This window comes from Pipistrellus kuhlii, unplaced genomic scaffold, assembly GCF_014108245.1.
Source record: "Pipistrellus kuhlii isolate mPipKuh1 unplaced genomic scaffold, mPipKuh1.p scaffold_m20_p_1, whole genome shotgun sequence".
NCBI lineage: Eukaryota > Metazoa > Chordata > Mammalia > Chiroptera > Vespertilionidae > Pipistrellus > Pipistrellus kuhlii.
Window position 1 is genome coordinate 134,203,815 of NW_023425404.1, and position 16,484 is coordinate 134,220,298.

The window sequence follows — 16,484 nt, forward strand, 5'->3', positions numbered from 1 at the left end:
TCTCTACATATACACAGATTTTTTTCTGAAATATATCTTTAAAATAACAATTATACTCAGTATATAATTCTTGTTACTTTATCATTTAATAGGACATTTTTTACTTAATTTTAAATATCATAGAAAAGGAAAAATTAGGGAAAGACCAAATTTTTCTATAGATAACGTAACTCAAATTCAATTACAAATTTAAGTATTATAGTGTCTATAGCATCAAAAAGTCACAGTTTTTGAGTAAGCTGCGTGGGTATCTCCACTAGGTGTATTCATAGATATATCACCTGCCTGACGTGTTTATACCTATTTCATCATCTTTTTACATAACCTCCAGGTGGACAGAGGAAAATTAATGGAAAAACTATATCTTCTAAGTATTCAATACATTCAAACATTCAGTAAAATTTTAATAGACATAATCTTCATTTTATTTCTAACACCCTTTCTAAGTCCATTACACTCTTTCAGCACTTAATAAGTATTCGTTGAATCTTCTTTCCTCCTCTTCAAAATTTTACTCTTATCTTAGTTTAAGTAATGTTTCCAACTCTACCATGGACTACGGCAAAGCCTTTTCAATGTTTTTCCTCCAATGTTATTTCTATCTATTCACCAAGACCATAAATGCAAGAGTCATTATGTCATTTCCTGCCTAAAACTTTTCCATGATACCTTACTCTGCCAAAGCAGGTGGGAATGTGGAGTGGGAGTATATATTCACAATCTGAAGCCCATTCTCTTGCCCATTCTCCCACTCCCGTTTTTGCCTTTTATGTTCTAGCAACACTAGATTACTAGTTATACCCCATTAAGATATCATTTTTTTACCTTCATTTCTTTATGCTGTCTCCTCTACATGTGTGTAACTTGTCCTTCACCAAAGTAATGAAAGATATAGTGTGTTTGAAAAAGGGAAATTAAACGTATCTATTTTCCTCTTGGAAAAACGAACTGAATCAAATATGATTTATTTTCTTTTTTGAAGGGATGTTATTGGCTGGTTTTACTATTAGGAATGCTCCATATATCAGTGAGCACGTCCATATTAGTAGCGACTGGTCTTCAACTATAAGAAATATTGCCCTTACCCTTATCCTAATAAAAGCTGGACTTGGACTCGATATACAGGTATATTTCCCATCGTACTGTGAGTAAAGATACTTTAAATATTAGAGGCTGGTAGAAAAGAAAAAGAGGATGAATTTTTGTTAATAGCTATTTCAAGTGGAATCTGTGAGCACAACTAAGATAAAAAACAAAAATTTGTGGAAATATTGGGACCTTAATTTATGCTTCTTGTCATTATTACTGATATGAAGAGACATTACTGTGATGTAATATCTCCATTAGAAATAGCCTTTAATTATTTGCATAGAGATAAATGGCCCTTATCCAACATTTGTATTATTTGGGAGTTGTGAGTCTTCATTGGAGAACTATTTGCTTTTTAGTTAACAAAGGATAAAATACCCTATAAAAGGTTTTGCTTTTGTTTTTTTTTGTTTTTTTCCAGAGAGATTAAAAATGTCAATAATATTTTTGTTTTATGACTTTTCCCTGTTAAAACATGTTCCTAATTATTGTTGCATTATTGTAAAAGCTAATCTTCTATAACATTTTCTAAAATATTATTATCTAGGAATCACAAATCTATTTGGGTTTTAAAAAGATTCATATAATAGCTTCTCAAATAGATGTGACAAATATATAAGTTTAGTGGTAATATCTCAGGAGTATAAATATAGACAGTGCTAATTTATTGTTCTCCAATAGAAAGTTTAAAGCAATGAAAAAAATTATTGTTTTCCCTTTTAGTTAATTATGCAGCTTTTAAGTGATATTCTTTTTTATCATGTTGATATTTTCTATTTACAATTATTAAGTTAATCAAATAGTTGATCTCTGAAAGTCAACTGATGGGTATAAACCTATACTTTCATTATACTATTTACTAGGAAGATTAAGGGAAATAAAAATAGTTATTTAAGCACGGAGGAATTGATCTTTTTTAACAATTAAAATACATCAGTGTTTGACCCTGTCTAGGTAGTTCAATTGGTAAGAGCATCCTCTTGCTACACCAAGATTGCTGGTTCGATTTCTGGTCAGGGTACATACAAGAATCAACTAATGAGTACATAAATGAGTGAATCAACAAGTTGATCTCGCTCTCAAATCAAGTAAAAATGAATTTGATAAAATGTGCAATGGTTTGTAATCCAACCTATCATGACATATAAAATGATTTGTATTAACATTTCAAGCCCAGGAACAATCAGGAAGATTTAATTTAGTAAAAGACTATATATTTTAAATTTTCCTTCATTTTCTTGCTATCCGTTATAAGTTTTTCTAAATATGACTGTGCTTATATTTCAGGCTTTGAAGCGTTTGAGGAATGTTTGTTTAAGATTGTCCTTTGGTCCATGCCTCATGGAGGCATGTGCGGCTGCTGTTATTTCCCACTTCCTTTTGAATTTTCCCTGGCAATGGGGATTTCTTTTAGGGTAATTTTTTCTCATTTTTTCCCCTATTTACGTAAGGATGTTTGGTTTAAAAGTATTGATATATTCAGAATATTGCATAGGCAAGCTTCTCATTAGGATTATTTTCACATGGTAAAACACCTTGGAAATCAGTAGGTCAGAAGCAGTCATGTTCTAAAATTATCATATCCGCCGAGACTGGTTTGGCTCAATGGATAGAGCGTCAGCTTGGGGACTGAAGGGTCCCAGGTTCGATTCTGGTCAGGGGTATGTGCCTTGGTTGCGGACATATCCCCAGTGGGGGGGGTGCAAGAGGCGGCTGATCGATGACTCTCTCTCATCGATGTTTCTAGCTCTCTATCTCTCTCCCTTCCTCTCTGTACAAAATCAATAAAATATATTAAAAAATTATTGCTAAAAGAAATGTCCAAGATTTAAAAAATAAATAAATAAATAATAAACCTCTAAAATAAATAAATAAATAAAATAAAATAAAATAAAATTATCATATTCTTGTCAAGCATGTATAGTTCCTAAATGTCTAACCCTATCTAATAAAAGCAAATTAACCATCACTCCACCACACCCATAAGCCACGCCCATCACCCAATCAGGAGAAAGTAGGCAAATTAACCAAACCAATATGGCTGCAGTCACAGAGTGAGCAGGAGGCTTGGGTTTCCCCTGCAATGGAGGAAGCCAAACTTTCCACACACCCTGGTGGGCCCAGGCCTCCACTCAAGGCTACAAAGTTTCAGTTATAGGAGATAAACAAATCCCAGATATCAGGGCCTCCGCTTGGGTCACTGGAGGCATGGCCAGCCTGCAAACCACACAGGTCCCACATCCCAAGGGAACCCCCACCCTGATCCAGAACACCCTTCACGGAAAACCAGCTGGCCTCCACTTCTGCACCAGGCTTCTATCCTATATAATTAAAGAATAATATGCAAATTGACTGTCACTCCAACACAGAAGATGGCTGCCCCCATGTGGTCAAAGATCCTGTCCCTATGTGGACACAAGATGGCCGCCACAAGATGGCAAGCATGGGAGGGCAGTTGGGAAGGACCAGGCCTGGCAAGGGAGGGCAATTGGGGGTGATCAAGCCTATAGGGGAGGGCAGTTAAGGTGATCAGGCCGGCAGAGGAGGGAAGTTGAGGGGGCAGTAGAGGGAGTCAGAATATAGCTGCTTTTTATATACCAAAGGGTTTTTAATATATTTTAACAATATTTCTCTTTTTTTAATTTCTTTATTGATTAAGGTGTTACATATGTGTCCTTATTCCCCCATTATCCCTCTTACCCCCTCTCATGCCCTCACCCCCTTGTTGTCGTCTGTGTCCATTGGTTAGGCTTATATGCATGCATGCAAGTCATTTGGTTGATCTCTCCCCCAACCCCCAACCTTTCCTAATTTCCCTCTGAGGTTTATTGGTCTGATTGATGTTTCTCGGTCTCTATATCTATTTTTGTTCATCAGTTTATGTTGTTCATTATATTCCATAAATGAGTGAGATCATGTGATATTTATCTTTCTCTAACTGGCTTATTTCACTTAGCATAATGCTCTCCAGTTCCATCCATGCTGTTGCAAATGGTAAGAATTCCTTCTTTTTTACTGAAGTGTAGTATTCCATTGTGTAGAAATACCTCAGTCTTTTAATTCACTCATCTGCTAATGGGCATTTAGGCTGTTTCCAAATCTTAGCTATTGTAAATTATGCTGCTATGAACATAAGGGTGTATATATCCTTCCTGATTGGTGTTTCTAGTTTTTTGGGATATATTCCCTAGACGTGGGATCACTGGGTTGAATGGGAATTCCATTTTTAGTTTTTTAAGGAAGCTCCATACTGCTTTCCACAGTGGCTACACCAATCTGCATTCCCACTAGCAGTGCACGAGAGTTCCTTTTTCTGCCCATTTTCACCAGCACTTGTCCTTTGTTGATTTTTGCTGATAGCCATTCTAACAGGTGTGAGATGTACCTCATTGTCATTTTTATTTGCATATTTCAGATGATTAGTGACTTTGAGCATGTTTTCATATGCCTCTTGGCCTTCCTTCTGTCTTCTTTCTAAAATATCTATTTAGGTTCATTGCCCATTTTTTGATTGGGTTGTTTATATTCCTTTTGTTAAATTATATGAGTTCCCTGTAAATGTTGGAGATTAAGCCCTTATCCATGATAACATTGGCAAATATGTTCTTCCATGCAGTGGGCTTTCTTATTGTTTTGTTGATAGTTTCTTTTGCTGTGCAAAAGCTTTTTATTTTGATATAGTCTCATTTGTTTATTTTTCTTTAGTTTCCATTGCCCTGGGAGGAGTTATAAGTAAAGAAATTGTTTCAGCATATGTCTGAGATTTCTCTGCCTGTGGATTCCTCTAATATATTTTTATGGTTTCCCATCTTATATTTAAGTCCTTTATCCATTTTAAGTTTATTGTTGTGTATGGTGTAAGTTGGTGGTCTAGTTTCATTTTTTTGCATGTATCTGTCCAATTTTCCCAACACCATTTATTGAAGAGACTGTCTTGACTCCATTGTATGCTCTTGCCTTCTTTGTGGAATATTAATTGGGAATAGTGGTTCAGATCGATTTCTGTGTTCTCTATGCTATTCCATTGATCTATATCAGTGTTTTTCAACCTTTTTTGGGCAAAGGCACACTTGTTTCATGAAAAAAATCACGAGGCACACCACCATTAGAAAATGTTAAAAAATTTAACTCTGTGCCTATATTGACTATATATAAAGTAATTCTCTTGAATAGGAATCAAATAAACACAAAGAAAGTATTTTATAATTACTTTATTATGAAATATTAAGTAAACAAAATAGTGAAAAATTATAAAATTCTTGTCTTGTCTGCACCTACGGCACACCAGGCAACATCTCGCGGCACACTAGTGTGCCGCGGAACAGCGGTTGGAAAACGCTGATCTATATGTCTGTTCTTTTGCCAGTACTAGGCAGTTTTGAGAATGGTGGCTTTGTAACACAGCTTGATATCTGGTATTGAGATCCCTCCTACTTTGTTCTTCTTTATCAGAATTGCTGCAGGTATTCCGGGTCTTTTTTTATTCCAGATGAATTTTTGGAAAGTTTGTTCTAGGTCTGTGAAATTTGCCATTGGTATTTTCTTTTCTTTTTTTAAATTTATTTTTTACAGAGAGGAAGAGAGAGGGATAGAGAGTCAGAAACATCGATGAGAGAGAGACATCGATCAGCTGCCTCTTGCACATCCTCCACTGGGGATGTGCCCGCAACCAAGGTACATGCCCTTCACCAGAATCAAACCCGGGACCTTTCAGTCCGCAGGCCGACGCTCTATCCACTGAGCCAAACCGGTCTCGGCTGCCATTGGTATTTTAATGGGGATTGTATTGAATCTATAGATTGCTTTGGGTAGTATGGACATTTTAATAATGTTGTTTCTACCAATCCATGAATATGGAATGTTCTTCAATATATTTACATCTTCCTCTATCTCTTTTTTCAGTGTCCTGTAGTTTTCCACATATAGGCCTTTCACCTTCTTAGTTAAGTTTATTCCTAGGTATATTATTTTATTTATTTATTATTTATTTTTGGTGTGATGATATGTCTTACAAATTTTTTTTGTTTTTTGTTTTTTTGCTTTTTTGCTTTTTTTTTGTCTGTTTCTGTAAGATCACTATTGATATATACAAATGCCATAAATTTCTTGGCATTAATTTTGTATCCTGCTACATTGCCGAATTCATTTATTAAGTCTAATAGTTTTTTGATGGAGTCTTTAGGGTTTTCTATGTATCATGACAGTATCATGTCATCTGCGAATAAGGACAGTTTTACTTCTTCTTTTCCAATATGTATGCCTTTTATTTCTTCTTGTCTGATTGCAATGGCTAGTACTTCCAGTACTATATTGAACAGGAGTGGTGAGAGTGGGCATGAGTCATTCAGACAGTCCTGCTTGCCCCTAGTTATAAATATATACCTTCCTCTATATTTTATTCTTATTACTTTTATTAGCTCTATTTTTTAAAATCTTTAAAACAGCTAGAATTTATTATGTGTGGGGATCTAGCCACATTCTTTTCCACATGAATAGGTAATATCTCAACACCATTTATAGAAAAAGTAGACTTTATTTTCTTTATTTTTATTACTTTTAATCTTCACCCAAGGATATTTTTTCATTGATTTTTCCCCCTCTTTCTAGAGAGTGTGAGGGAGAGGGGGAGGAGGAGGGAGAGGGAGAGAGAGAGGGAGACGGGGAGGGGGAAGGGGAGGGGGAGGGAGAGAGAGAAACATCAATATGAAAGACACACATTAATTGGTTGCTTCCTGCATATACCCTTACCAGGGCCAGGGAATTTGCCTCTGAGGTACATGCCCTTGACCAGAATCAAACCTAGAAGCCTTTAGTCCATGGGCCAGTGCTCTATCTCCTGAGCCAAATCACCTAGGGCAGATATGTAGAGATTTGTAAGACATAACCCTGTCCTGAAAAAAATTCAGTCTCTCTAGAATTACAGGCAGGTAATAGCTAACTCATATAGTGTGATAACTGCTATGATAGAATTACATGTAAAATCCTACAAGAGCAGTAAGATTCCTCTAGTTGTGAGGTATGTAAGAAACTCTCTCAAAGATATTTAAGCTAGGCCTTGAAGGATGTGAAAAATTAGTTGGGGACAAAATAATAAACATGAATAAAGAAGGCATTGTCTCTTAAGTCCCCAAAATAGAGATTTTCATGAACACAGAGAAGCATGAATGAATTAGGTGTATTTGGAGAATGATGAGATATTACAGACAGTCCTCAGGTTAGGTCAGACTCAACGTACTTTGTTTTGTTCTTACATCACTATCTCCCATTTATTTATTTTAAAAAAAAAGTTCCATCATTTTGACGTATATACATATGTGCTTTATGTTTTTTATTATTTATTTACCACAAGTAAAGGTCAGGAATTGTTATCTTTTAAATATTTTTACTGTTGCCCTTCATTACTGCTGTGTATGTGCTCCATGTGAGTGACATAAGTGCTTATGTAGGTGAGTTCCAACTTATGATGAAAACCATATTACATCGGGCTGTAGAAACAGATCTCTGATGTAACCCAAGGACCTACTCTATTTAGTTTGGTTAAAACATTACATGTCATAGAAGGAGAGGTAAGAGAAGAAGCTACATATATGGTTGGAGCCAAATTGTCAGAGGTCTTATACACTGAGTGGGAAGATTATTATAATCTCTAAAAGCATAATAATCTGGCCACTCAGTGTGTGTGTGTGTGTGCATGCGCACACATGCGCGCGCGCATGTATGCGCGCTCCGGCAATATATTTTAGCGGTCCGGTGCATGTATTCATTACATGGGTAGGGTCCCGCCAGCCTGGCCAGGAGGAAGGGACATGGGCAGTTGACCAGCCTTTCTGCTGCCCCAACTCTTTGTTGAGGGGACAATTTGCATATTAGGCTTTTATTATATAGAATATACACTGAGTGGCCAGATTATTATGCGTTCAGAGATCATAATAATATGGCCACTCAGTGTATAGTAGACTGACATTGTTGGGTTTTTAAACAGGCAAACATACTTAGTCTGCATTCTACAAAGATATTTGATAGAATACAGGATTAAGTGGAGAGAAGTTGAGGCTGGAGGTGGATATTTTAGTTTGAAAACTTCATAAAAGATATCAATACCCCCCAGTGATACCAACAACAATCAATGCTTAACTTCAACAAGACTGCACAGATAGCCCACAAAGGGGTGCACCAAGAGCATCCACCTCAGGTAAATGCGGAGGCTGAGCTACTGGGCCCTGCTAGGACACCTTGCACACAAAGCAACTCTTATCAACTCAGGGAAGCAGCCAGATACGGAGACAAAAAGGCATGCGACAAATGAAGGAAATGGAGGAATGCAAAAGATTGGATATAGAGTTCAAAACCACAGTTATAAGGTTTTTCAAGAATTCCCTAGAAAAGGCTGATAAATTTAGTGAGACCCTCGAGGATATGAAAAAGGATCAACTAGAAATGAAGCATACAATGACTGAAATAAAAAATATTATACAGAGACCTAAAAGTAGATAAAGGATCCTAAGAATCAATTCAAAGATTTGAAATACAAAAAATACTCCTCCGGAAAAGAAAAAGAATCTAAAAAGTTGAAGATAGTGTAAGAATCCTCTGGGACAACTTCAAGCATACCAATGTCAGAATTATGGGGGTGTCAGAGAGCAAGATACTGAAAACCTATTTGAGAAAATAGTGACAGAAAATTTCCCCCATCTGGTGAAAGAAATAGACCTGTAAGTTCAGGAAGCTCACAGAACCCCAAACTAGAGGAATCCAAAGAGGATCACACTAAGACACATCATAATTAAGATGCCAAGGGCAAAAGACAAAGAGAGAACCTTAAAAGCAGCAAGAGAAGAAGTTACCTATAAGGGAGTGCCCAAAGGACTGTCAGCTGATTTCTCAACAGAAACTATGCAGGCCAGACAGGAGTGGCAAGAAGTATTCAAAGCAATGAACAGCAAGAAACTACAACCAAGATTACTCTACCCAGCAAAGCTATCATTCAGAATTGAAGGTCAGGTAAAGAGCTTCACAGACAAGAAAAAGCTAAAAGAGTTCATCACCACCAAACCAGGATTGCATGAAATGCTGAAGGGTATTCTTTAAGAAGAGGAAGAAGAAGAAAAAGACAAAGTCAAAACTATGAACAACAAGAAGACATCAAATACATACCTACCAACAAGTGAATTTAAAAATCAAGTGAAGAATCAGAATAAAGTTGTATTTCAAATATCAAAAAATAAAAAAATAAAAAAAATAAAATAAAAAAAATAAAAATAAAAAAAAAAAATAAAAATCAAGTGAAGAAAAAATCTGAAGAACAGAATGGACTGGTGAATATAATAGAATCAGGGACATAGAAAGGGAGTGGACTGACAATTCTCAGGGGGAATGGGGTCTGAGGAGTGTGGGAAAAGGTTGGACAAAACCTTACACCTATGGATGAAGCCAGTGGCAGGGGGTAAGGGCATCGGGTGGGGTGGGAATCAGGTGGAGGGGAGCTTTGGGAGGAAAAAAAGGAATACCTGTAATCTGAACAATAAAGATATATATTAATAAGAAAATGCTTTCTTAACATAATCATTAATTCAATCAGTATCACTCAACAACAACAAAGAATTCTTATGCTATATGTTTGACTTCCAACCCACATCTATTTTAATTTCTGGAGCTTCAACTAAAAGCTAACCTAGACTATAAGAAGCAAAACTATTTCAATGTATGGATTGCTACAGCTTTAGAGGTGTTGCAGTACTGCAGATAGACCCCTGGGGATGCTCCAGAGTAGGAAAAGGCAAAACTCTTCTCCTGGAGATAACACACCCACACCAGAGAAGACATATCCCAGAAATATTTGAGCGGTGCCTAGAATCTCTAGCTGGGCTGATTGGTGAAGATATCTCCCTAGTGAAGACAGTCCATAAAGACTGTTTTCAAATATGCAAATTTCACCAAATGATAACAAGACACATCTAAGGAACAACTAAAACTCCAGAAACCATTCCTAAACAAATGGAAATGTGTGAATTACCAAATAATTCAAAGTAGTATCCTTTAAATGCTCAGTGAGCTAAAAGAGAACACAGATATCTAAAAATGTCAGGAAGAGTAAAGACAATCTCTTCAATAAATGATGTTGGGGATATTGGACATATACATGGAAAAAAAAAAAAAAAAAAAAAAGAAAGAGAGAAAGAAGCTAGACCACCAACTTACATCATACACAAGAATAAACTCAAAAAGGATAAAAGACCGAAGTGTGAGTTGTGAAACCATAAAAAGTCTAGAAGAAACCATAAACAGCAAAATCTCAGACATCTCTTGTAGCAATGTTTGCCAATACATCTCTTAGGGCAAGGAAAACAAAAGAGAAAATGAACAAATGGCACTACATCAAAATAAAAAGCTTCTGCACAGCAAAAGAAACCAATAACAAAATGCAAAGGGATCCCATTGTATGGGAGAACATTTTGCCAGTGATACATCAGATAAGGGGTTAATTTCCAAAATACATAAAAAGCTCATACAACTTAAGAAAAAAAAGACAACACAATTTAAAAAATGGGTCAAGGACCTAACTATATACTTCTCTAAATGGGACATACATGTGGCCAAGAGATAGGAAAAAATGCTCAAAGTCGCTAATCATCTGAGAGATGCAAATTAAAACAATGAGGTCTCCTTTCACATCTGCCGTAATGGCTACAAATGCTGGTGGGAATGCAGACTGTTGCAGCTTTTCTCAAAAAATTAAAAATGGAACTGCCATTTGACCCAGTGATTCCCAAATCTAGGAATATATCCTGAGAATCCCAAAACACGGATCAGAAAAGATGTAGTATGCACCCCTATGTTTATAGCAGGGTTAGTTACAATAGCTAAGATCTTGAAACATCCCTAGTGCCCATCAGTAGATGAGTGAATAAAAAAGAGGTGGTACATTTACACAATGGAATACTACGTAGCTACAAAAATGAAGGATCTCTTATCCTTTAAGACAACATAGAGGGACATGAAGAGAATTATGCTAAGCAAAATAAGCCAATCAGAGGAAGACAAGTATCTCATGATCTCACTTTATGTGTGGAATCTAATTTAAAAAGTGACAAAAAAAAAATAGATCCAGAGACATGGAAGTATAGAATCCACTTTTCTTCTTCTTCTTCTTCTTCTTCTTTTTTTTTTTTTTTTAAATGAATCTTAGAGGGAAGAGAGGGCAGTAAAAGATTAACCAAAGAACATAGGTGCATAACCCTTGGACAGAGACAATAGTGTGAAAGTTGTGGGAGGAGGGGTCCTGGGAAGGTTTGGAGGGGGTCAATGGGGGAGAAGGGGACATAAGTCATACTTTTAACAATAAAAAAACAAATTCAAAAATGTAAAAAATAGAGAGAGGATCCAAGATGGCTGCTCTGATAGACACCTAACCGCAGCAGCACACAACAATTTCAATGGAATACAACTAAAATGTAGAGTGGACATCACCCAGAGCTACAGGTAATCGACTGACTGAAAATTCTACAACAAGAAGGAAAGAGAAAACCAGAAGGAAAATCAGAGGAGCTGAAAAAAGCCTAAGGTACGGAGACATGCTGCACGCACGCTCGCGCGGAGAGGTCGCAGCCAGAGAGGAGGAGAGGGCTGGGTGCTGCCTGGCGTTCCCTAGCAGGAAGAAAATAAAACCCCCAGCCAGGGCTAAACCCCCGAACCAGTAGTGCTGACCCCCAGTTATGAGTCAGACCCTGGGGACCCAGGCTCCGGCGGGGGGAGACGGGGCTGTGAGGCGGAATCCCAGGGGAGTGGCAAAAAGCAGGGCCCCTGGAGTTGCGCACACTTTGCACGCAGAGGACTGAATGTTGACTCTGATCCTAGACTCCCCTAGCGGGAAGGAGAAAAAAAAAAAAGCTCCAGACTGGAGGAATACGACAGGGAGCAGGAGCCCCTGCCAGACACCAGCCAGGACACCAGCCAGCCGGGCGCCGGCAGGAAGCCGGGCGACGGGGCTCCCAGGGGGGGGGGGTGCCCCCGAGCCATCGACCTCTGAGCGCGGGCAACGGAGCCAAGGCCGAGGGCTGCTTCCTGGGCAGCGCCGACCCCGGCAACAGGCTGGAGCAGCGCGGGAGCCCGCGGAGAACAAAGGGGTGCCACAGGCCAACCTGCTGAGCTCCCAGGACAAGGAGGAAGAAACCAAAGTTCTCAATGTGAAGAAATCAAGTGAGAGCAAAAGATAGTAAAATTACTTAAGAAAGAATACAAAGAAGATCTTGAAAAATCAAAGACTAAGTCAGAACTCAACTCACCAGCCAACATTACAACATAAATGCGTTTAAAAAAAAAAAAAGGACAGAATGTTGGAACAGCGGCGGCCAGGCCTAGAGTGCCCAGGCACAAAGCAATGGCAACCGGGCCCGGAGCAGCAACGGCCAGGCCCCAGAGCAGCAGCAGCCAGAACCAGAGCAACAACAGCCAGCACTGGAGCAGCCAGACCTGAGGCGGAGGCAGCCAAGCCCAGGGTGGCCAGTCCAGGAATACCCAGACCCGGAGTGGCCGGACCTGGAGAAGCCGGGCCCAGAGCAGCCGGGTTGGGAGCAGCCAGGTCCAGAACAGCAGTAGCCAAGCCCGGAGCATCCAGGCTGGGAGCGGCCAGACTCGGAGCGGCCTGGCCCGGGGCAGCCGGGCCCAGAGCAGCCGGGTATGGTGCGGCCTGGCCCGGAGCAGCGGTTGCCAGGCTGGGAGCGGCCAGACCCGGAGCAGCCGGGTCTGGTGCGGCCAGGCCCAGAGCAGCAGCTGCCAGGCTGGGAGCGGCCAGGCCCGGAGCAGCGGTTGCCAGACTGGGAGCGGCCAGGCCCAGAGCAGCGGCTGCCAGGCTGGGAGCGGCCAGGCCCAGAGCAGCCGGGTCTGGTGCAGCCAGGCCCGGAGCAGCAGCTTCCAGGCTGGGAGCAGCCAGGCCCAGAGCAGCCGGGTCTAGTGCGGCCAGGCCCGGAGCAGCGGCTGCCAGGCCCGGAGCAGCGGTTGCCAGGCTGGGAGCAGTCAGGCCCGGAGCAGCGGCTGCCAGGCTGGGAGCGGCCAGGCCCAGAGCAGCTGGGTCTGGTGCGGCCAGGCCAGGAGCAGCGGTTGCCAGGCTGGGAGCGGCCAGGCCCGGAGCAGCTGGGCCCAGAGCAGCCAGGTTGGGTGCGGCCAGGCCCGGAGCAGCAGCAGCCAGGTCCAGAGCAACTAGGTCGGGAGCGGCAGTGACCAGACCCGGAGCAGCTGGTTGTGGAACGAACCAGAGCAACAGAGGCCAGGCCCGAAGCAGCCAGGCCTGAAACAGCTCACTTCTCACCTGCCCCTGCCCCTGCCCCACGGCGGCCTCTCAGACATGGCTGGAAACTTTTGCGGGAACTTGAGGGTCTGCTGAATCAAGTGATAAAGGCTTAGATCTGGATGTGTTGAATTAGTATAGGGCTGGGGTGTTGATCTGTGAGTGCCTTGGTTGGGGCCTGGATGAGGCTGGTTGACCTATTTGGAAATGTCTTTTGTGTGAAATGTATCATTGGGCATGTGGTGGTATTATTGATATGAGAAAATGCTAAGTAACAGATTTACTATCTGAAAAGGGATTTACTATCGGGGAAAGGGAGGGAGGAAGAGACTGAACATAAACTGTGCACCTATAAATGAGGACAATGGGGGATGGGGATGGGGAAGGGGCGGAGGGTGGGGTGGGAACCTGGTGGAGGGGGGAAGAAATGAGGAACCTTTGTAACAATATGAACAATGAAGATTGATTTTAAAATAATAATAATAATAATAATTATTATGTATAGTATTCTTTTATTCTTTGGCATATTTCTCATTTGAGTGAATTTTTTTAGTAGATTGCTGTCGTTTAAAAGGTCATGAAAATTTTCACAAGAATTTGTTAAATTATATTTCACACATAAAATGGCTTTCAAAGTCTCAACACTTAATTGTAACGTAAGTCGTGTCACTTTCAAGGCCGGCACTAGATTTTTTTGCTGCCACCATAAAATAGAAATAATACGAGTACTGTCTGCTAAATTCAAGAAAATTTATGTATTTATGAAATATATAAGTAACTTATCTAAATTTAAAAAAATGTAAAAAATAAGCATATCAGGAAAATCAGGCATGAATCAAATGAGGTTACCAAAAAGAAAGAGAAACAATAAAAAAGGAAAATTAATTCTAAACTATAGTATACAATAACAAAATTGAGGGTGTTTTGGAATGACTACAGGAATCAATAACAGACTGAATTAATCTGAAGAATTAGTGAACTTGATGCCAAGGTTATTTGAAATCAAGTCAGAGGAGCAAAGAGAAGAACAAAGGAAAATGAAGAAATTCTAAGGACTTATAGAATACCCTTTAATAGACCAATCTACAAAATATGGCAGTTCTAAGAGTAGAAGAGAGAGATAAATGGTCATAAATCCTATTGAAGAAATAATGGGTAAAAACTTACAATAGAGAAAACGGACATACAAAATTTAAGAAGCTCAAATACGTTCCACTTGAGTAAAACCAAAAGACCTACATTGAGACACTAAAACTGTCATAAGTCATTGACTTTCTCATTGATGTTTTTATCTTTTTATCCCTCTCCCTTCCTCTCTCTCTCAAAATCAATAAAAGTATGTTTAAAAACAACAAATAAACCAAAAATAACAGTTGACCAAGATGTGCAAAAATTGGGAACCTTGTGCATGACTATTGGGAATAAAATTTGAAAACCAGTTTAGAGTTTCCTCAAAAAAATTAAAAATAGGATCACCATAAAATTATTAACTCTATTTCTGAGTATATATCTAAGAGAATTGAAAGCAGGTTTTCAGAGAGATGTTGCAGTAGTATTCACAATGGCCAAAAGTGGGAAAAGCTCAAATATCCATTGGCAAATGAATAGGTAAAGAAAATGTGGTATATGCATACAATAGGATATAATTCAGCTGTAAACAAAACAAAAACATGGAAATCTTGTCATTTTCTACAACATGATGAGCCTTGATGACATTGTGCTGAGTGAAATAAGCCAGGAAAAATATGTTATTTTAGTGATATATTTAGAGTAGTTAAAAATCATGGTAATAGAAAGTAGCATGGTAGTTGCCAGGGGTTGTGTAAGACCCCAAAACCGGTTTGGCTCAGTGGATAGAACGTTGGCCTGCGGACCAGTCAAGGGCATGTACCATGGTTGCAGGCACATCCCCAGTAGAGGGTGTGCAAGAGGCAGCTGATCGATGATTCTCCCTCATCGATGTTTCTATCCCTCTCTTTTCCTCTCTGTAAAATATCAATAAAATATATATTTTTAAATATATATATCTGCTATAAATTTTAATAAAATTAACTATTTGGTAAAGTGTATTTTTAAAACTGGTTTTCAAAGTCTTCTCTCAGTTTTGTAGTAGGTGCTGTCTCTCCTGCTGTTGTTGTCCCTTCCATGCTAAAATTACAAGAAGATGGATATGGTATTGAGAAAGGTATTCCAACCATACTAATGGCTGCTAGCAGTGTGGATGACATCTTGGCTATCACTGGATTCAGTATATTCATGACCATAGTCTTCTCTTCAGGTAAAGAAGAAAATACAACCACTGCCATATAATTCATAACTTTTTTGTTGTTATTTCCTTCAGTTATTAAGCAAGATTTTTATAAATTCAATAACTTTTTATTCTTTAAAAAATATATATATATATATATATATATATATATATATATATATATATATATATATTTTATTGATCTTTTACAGAGAGCTAGAAACGTCGATGAGAGAGAAACACCGACCAGGTGCCTCTTGCACACCCCCTACCGGGGATGTACCCACAACCAACGTACATGCCCCTCACCAGAATCCCCCTCACCTTTCAGTCCACAGACCGATGCTCTACCACTGAGCCAAACTGGTTTCGGCAACTTTTTATTCTTTATTGAAAGCTCACTCTAGACCAGGGAGGAAATTTCAATGGGTTAAGAAACCACTACTTGACACAAATTATTTCATTTTAATAACTATATATTTCAATTAATTTGATAACCATTACCACTTATCTGCTGAAGTTGCTTTGGAATTTTATCACAGTTTTTAATAGATAATTTTAAGCAGTAATATTACTAGTACTAATATATTTAATAAATATTTTTGAAATATACCTTTGGACATCATCTTATATAATAAAAAGGTAATATGCAAAGTGACTATCACTCCAACACACAAGATGGCCATCACAAGATGGCCAGCAGGAGGGGCAGGAGGGAGGGACCAGGCCTGCAAGGTTGGGCAGTTAGGGATAACTGGGCCTGCAGAGAAGGGCATTTGGGGGTGATGAGGCCTGCAGGGGACGACAGTTGGGGGCAGCTAGGCCTTCAGGGGAGGGCATTTGCAGGGGGACCAGGCGAGCAGG

At 39.3% G+C, this 16,484-nt stretch overlaps 1 protein-coding gene across 1 annotated transcript in view; it reads left to right on the top strand.

The window, feature by feature from the left end:
• The first annotated feature begins 875 nt into the window (after positions 1 to 875).
• The window catches only part of LOC118721315 (sodium/hydrogen exchanger 9B1), a 46,403-nt gene continuing 30,794 nt past the window's right edge, over positions 876 to 16,484 (top strand). Inside the window, 3 exon segments of the mRNA XM_036442200.2 lie at positions 876 to 1,125; positions 2,377 to 2,504; positions 15,475 to 15,650. Coding sequence (XP_036298093.2) covers positions 985 to 1,125; positions 2,377 to 2,504; positions 15,475 to 15,650 — 445 coding nt within the window. The 5' untranslated portion in view covers positions 876 to 984.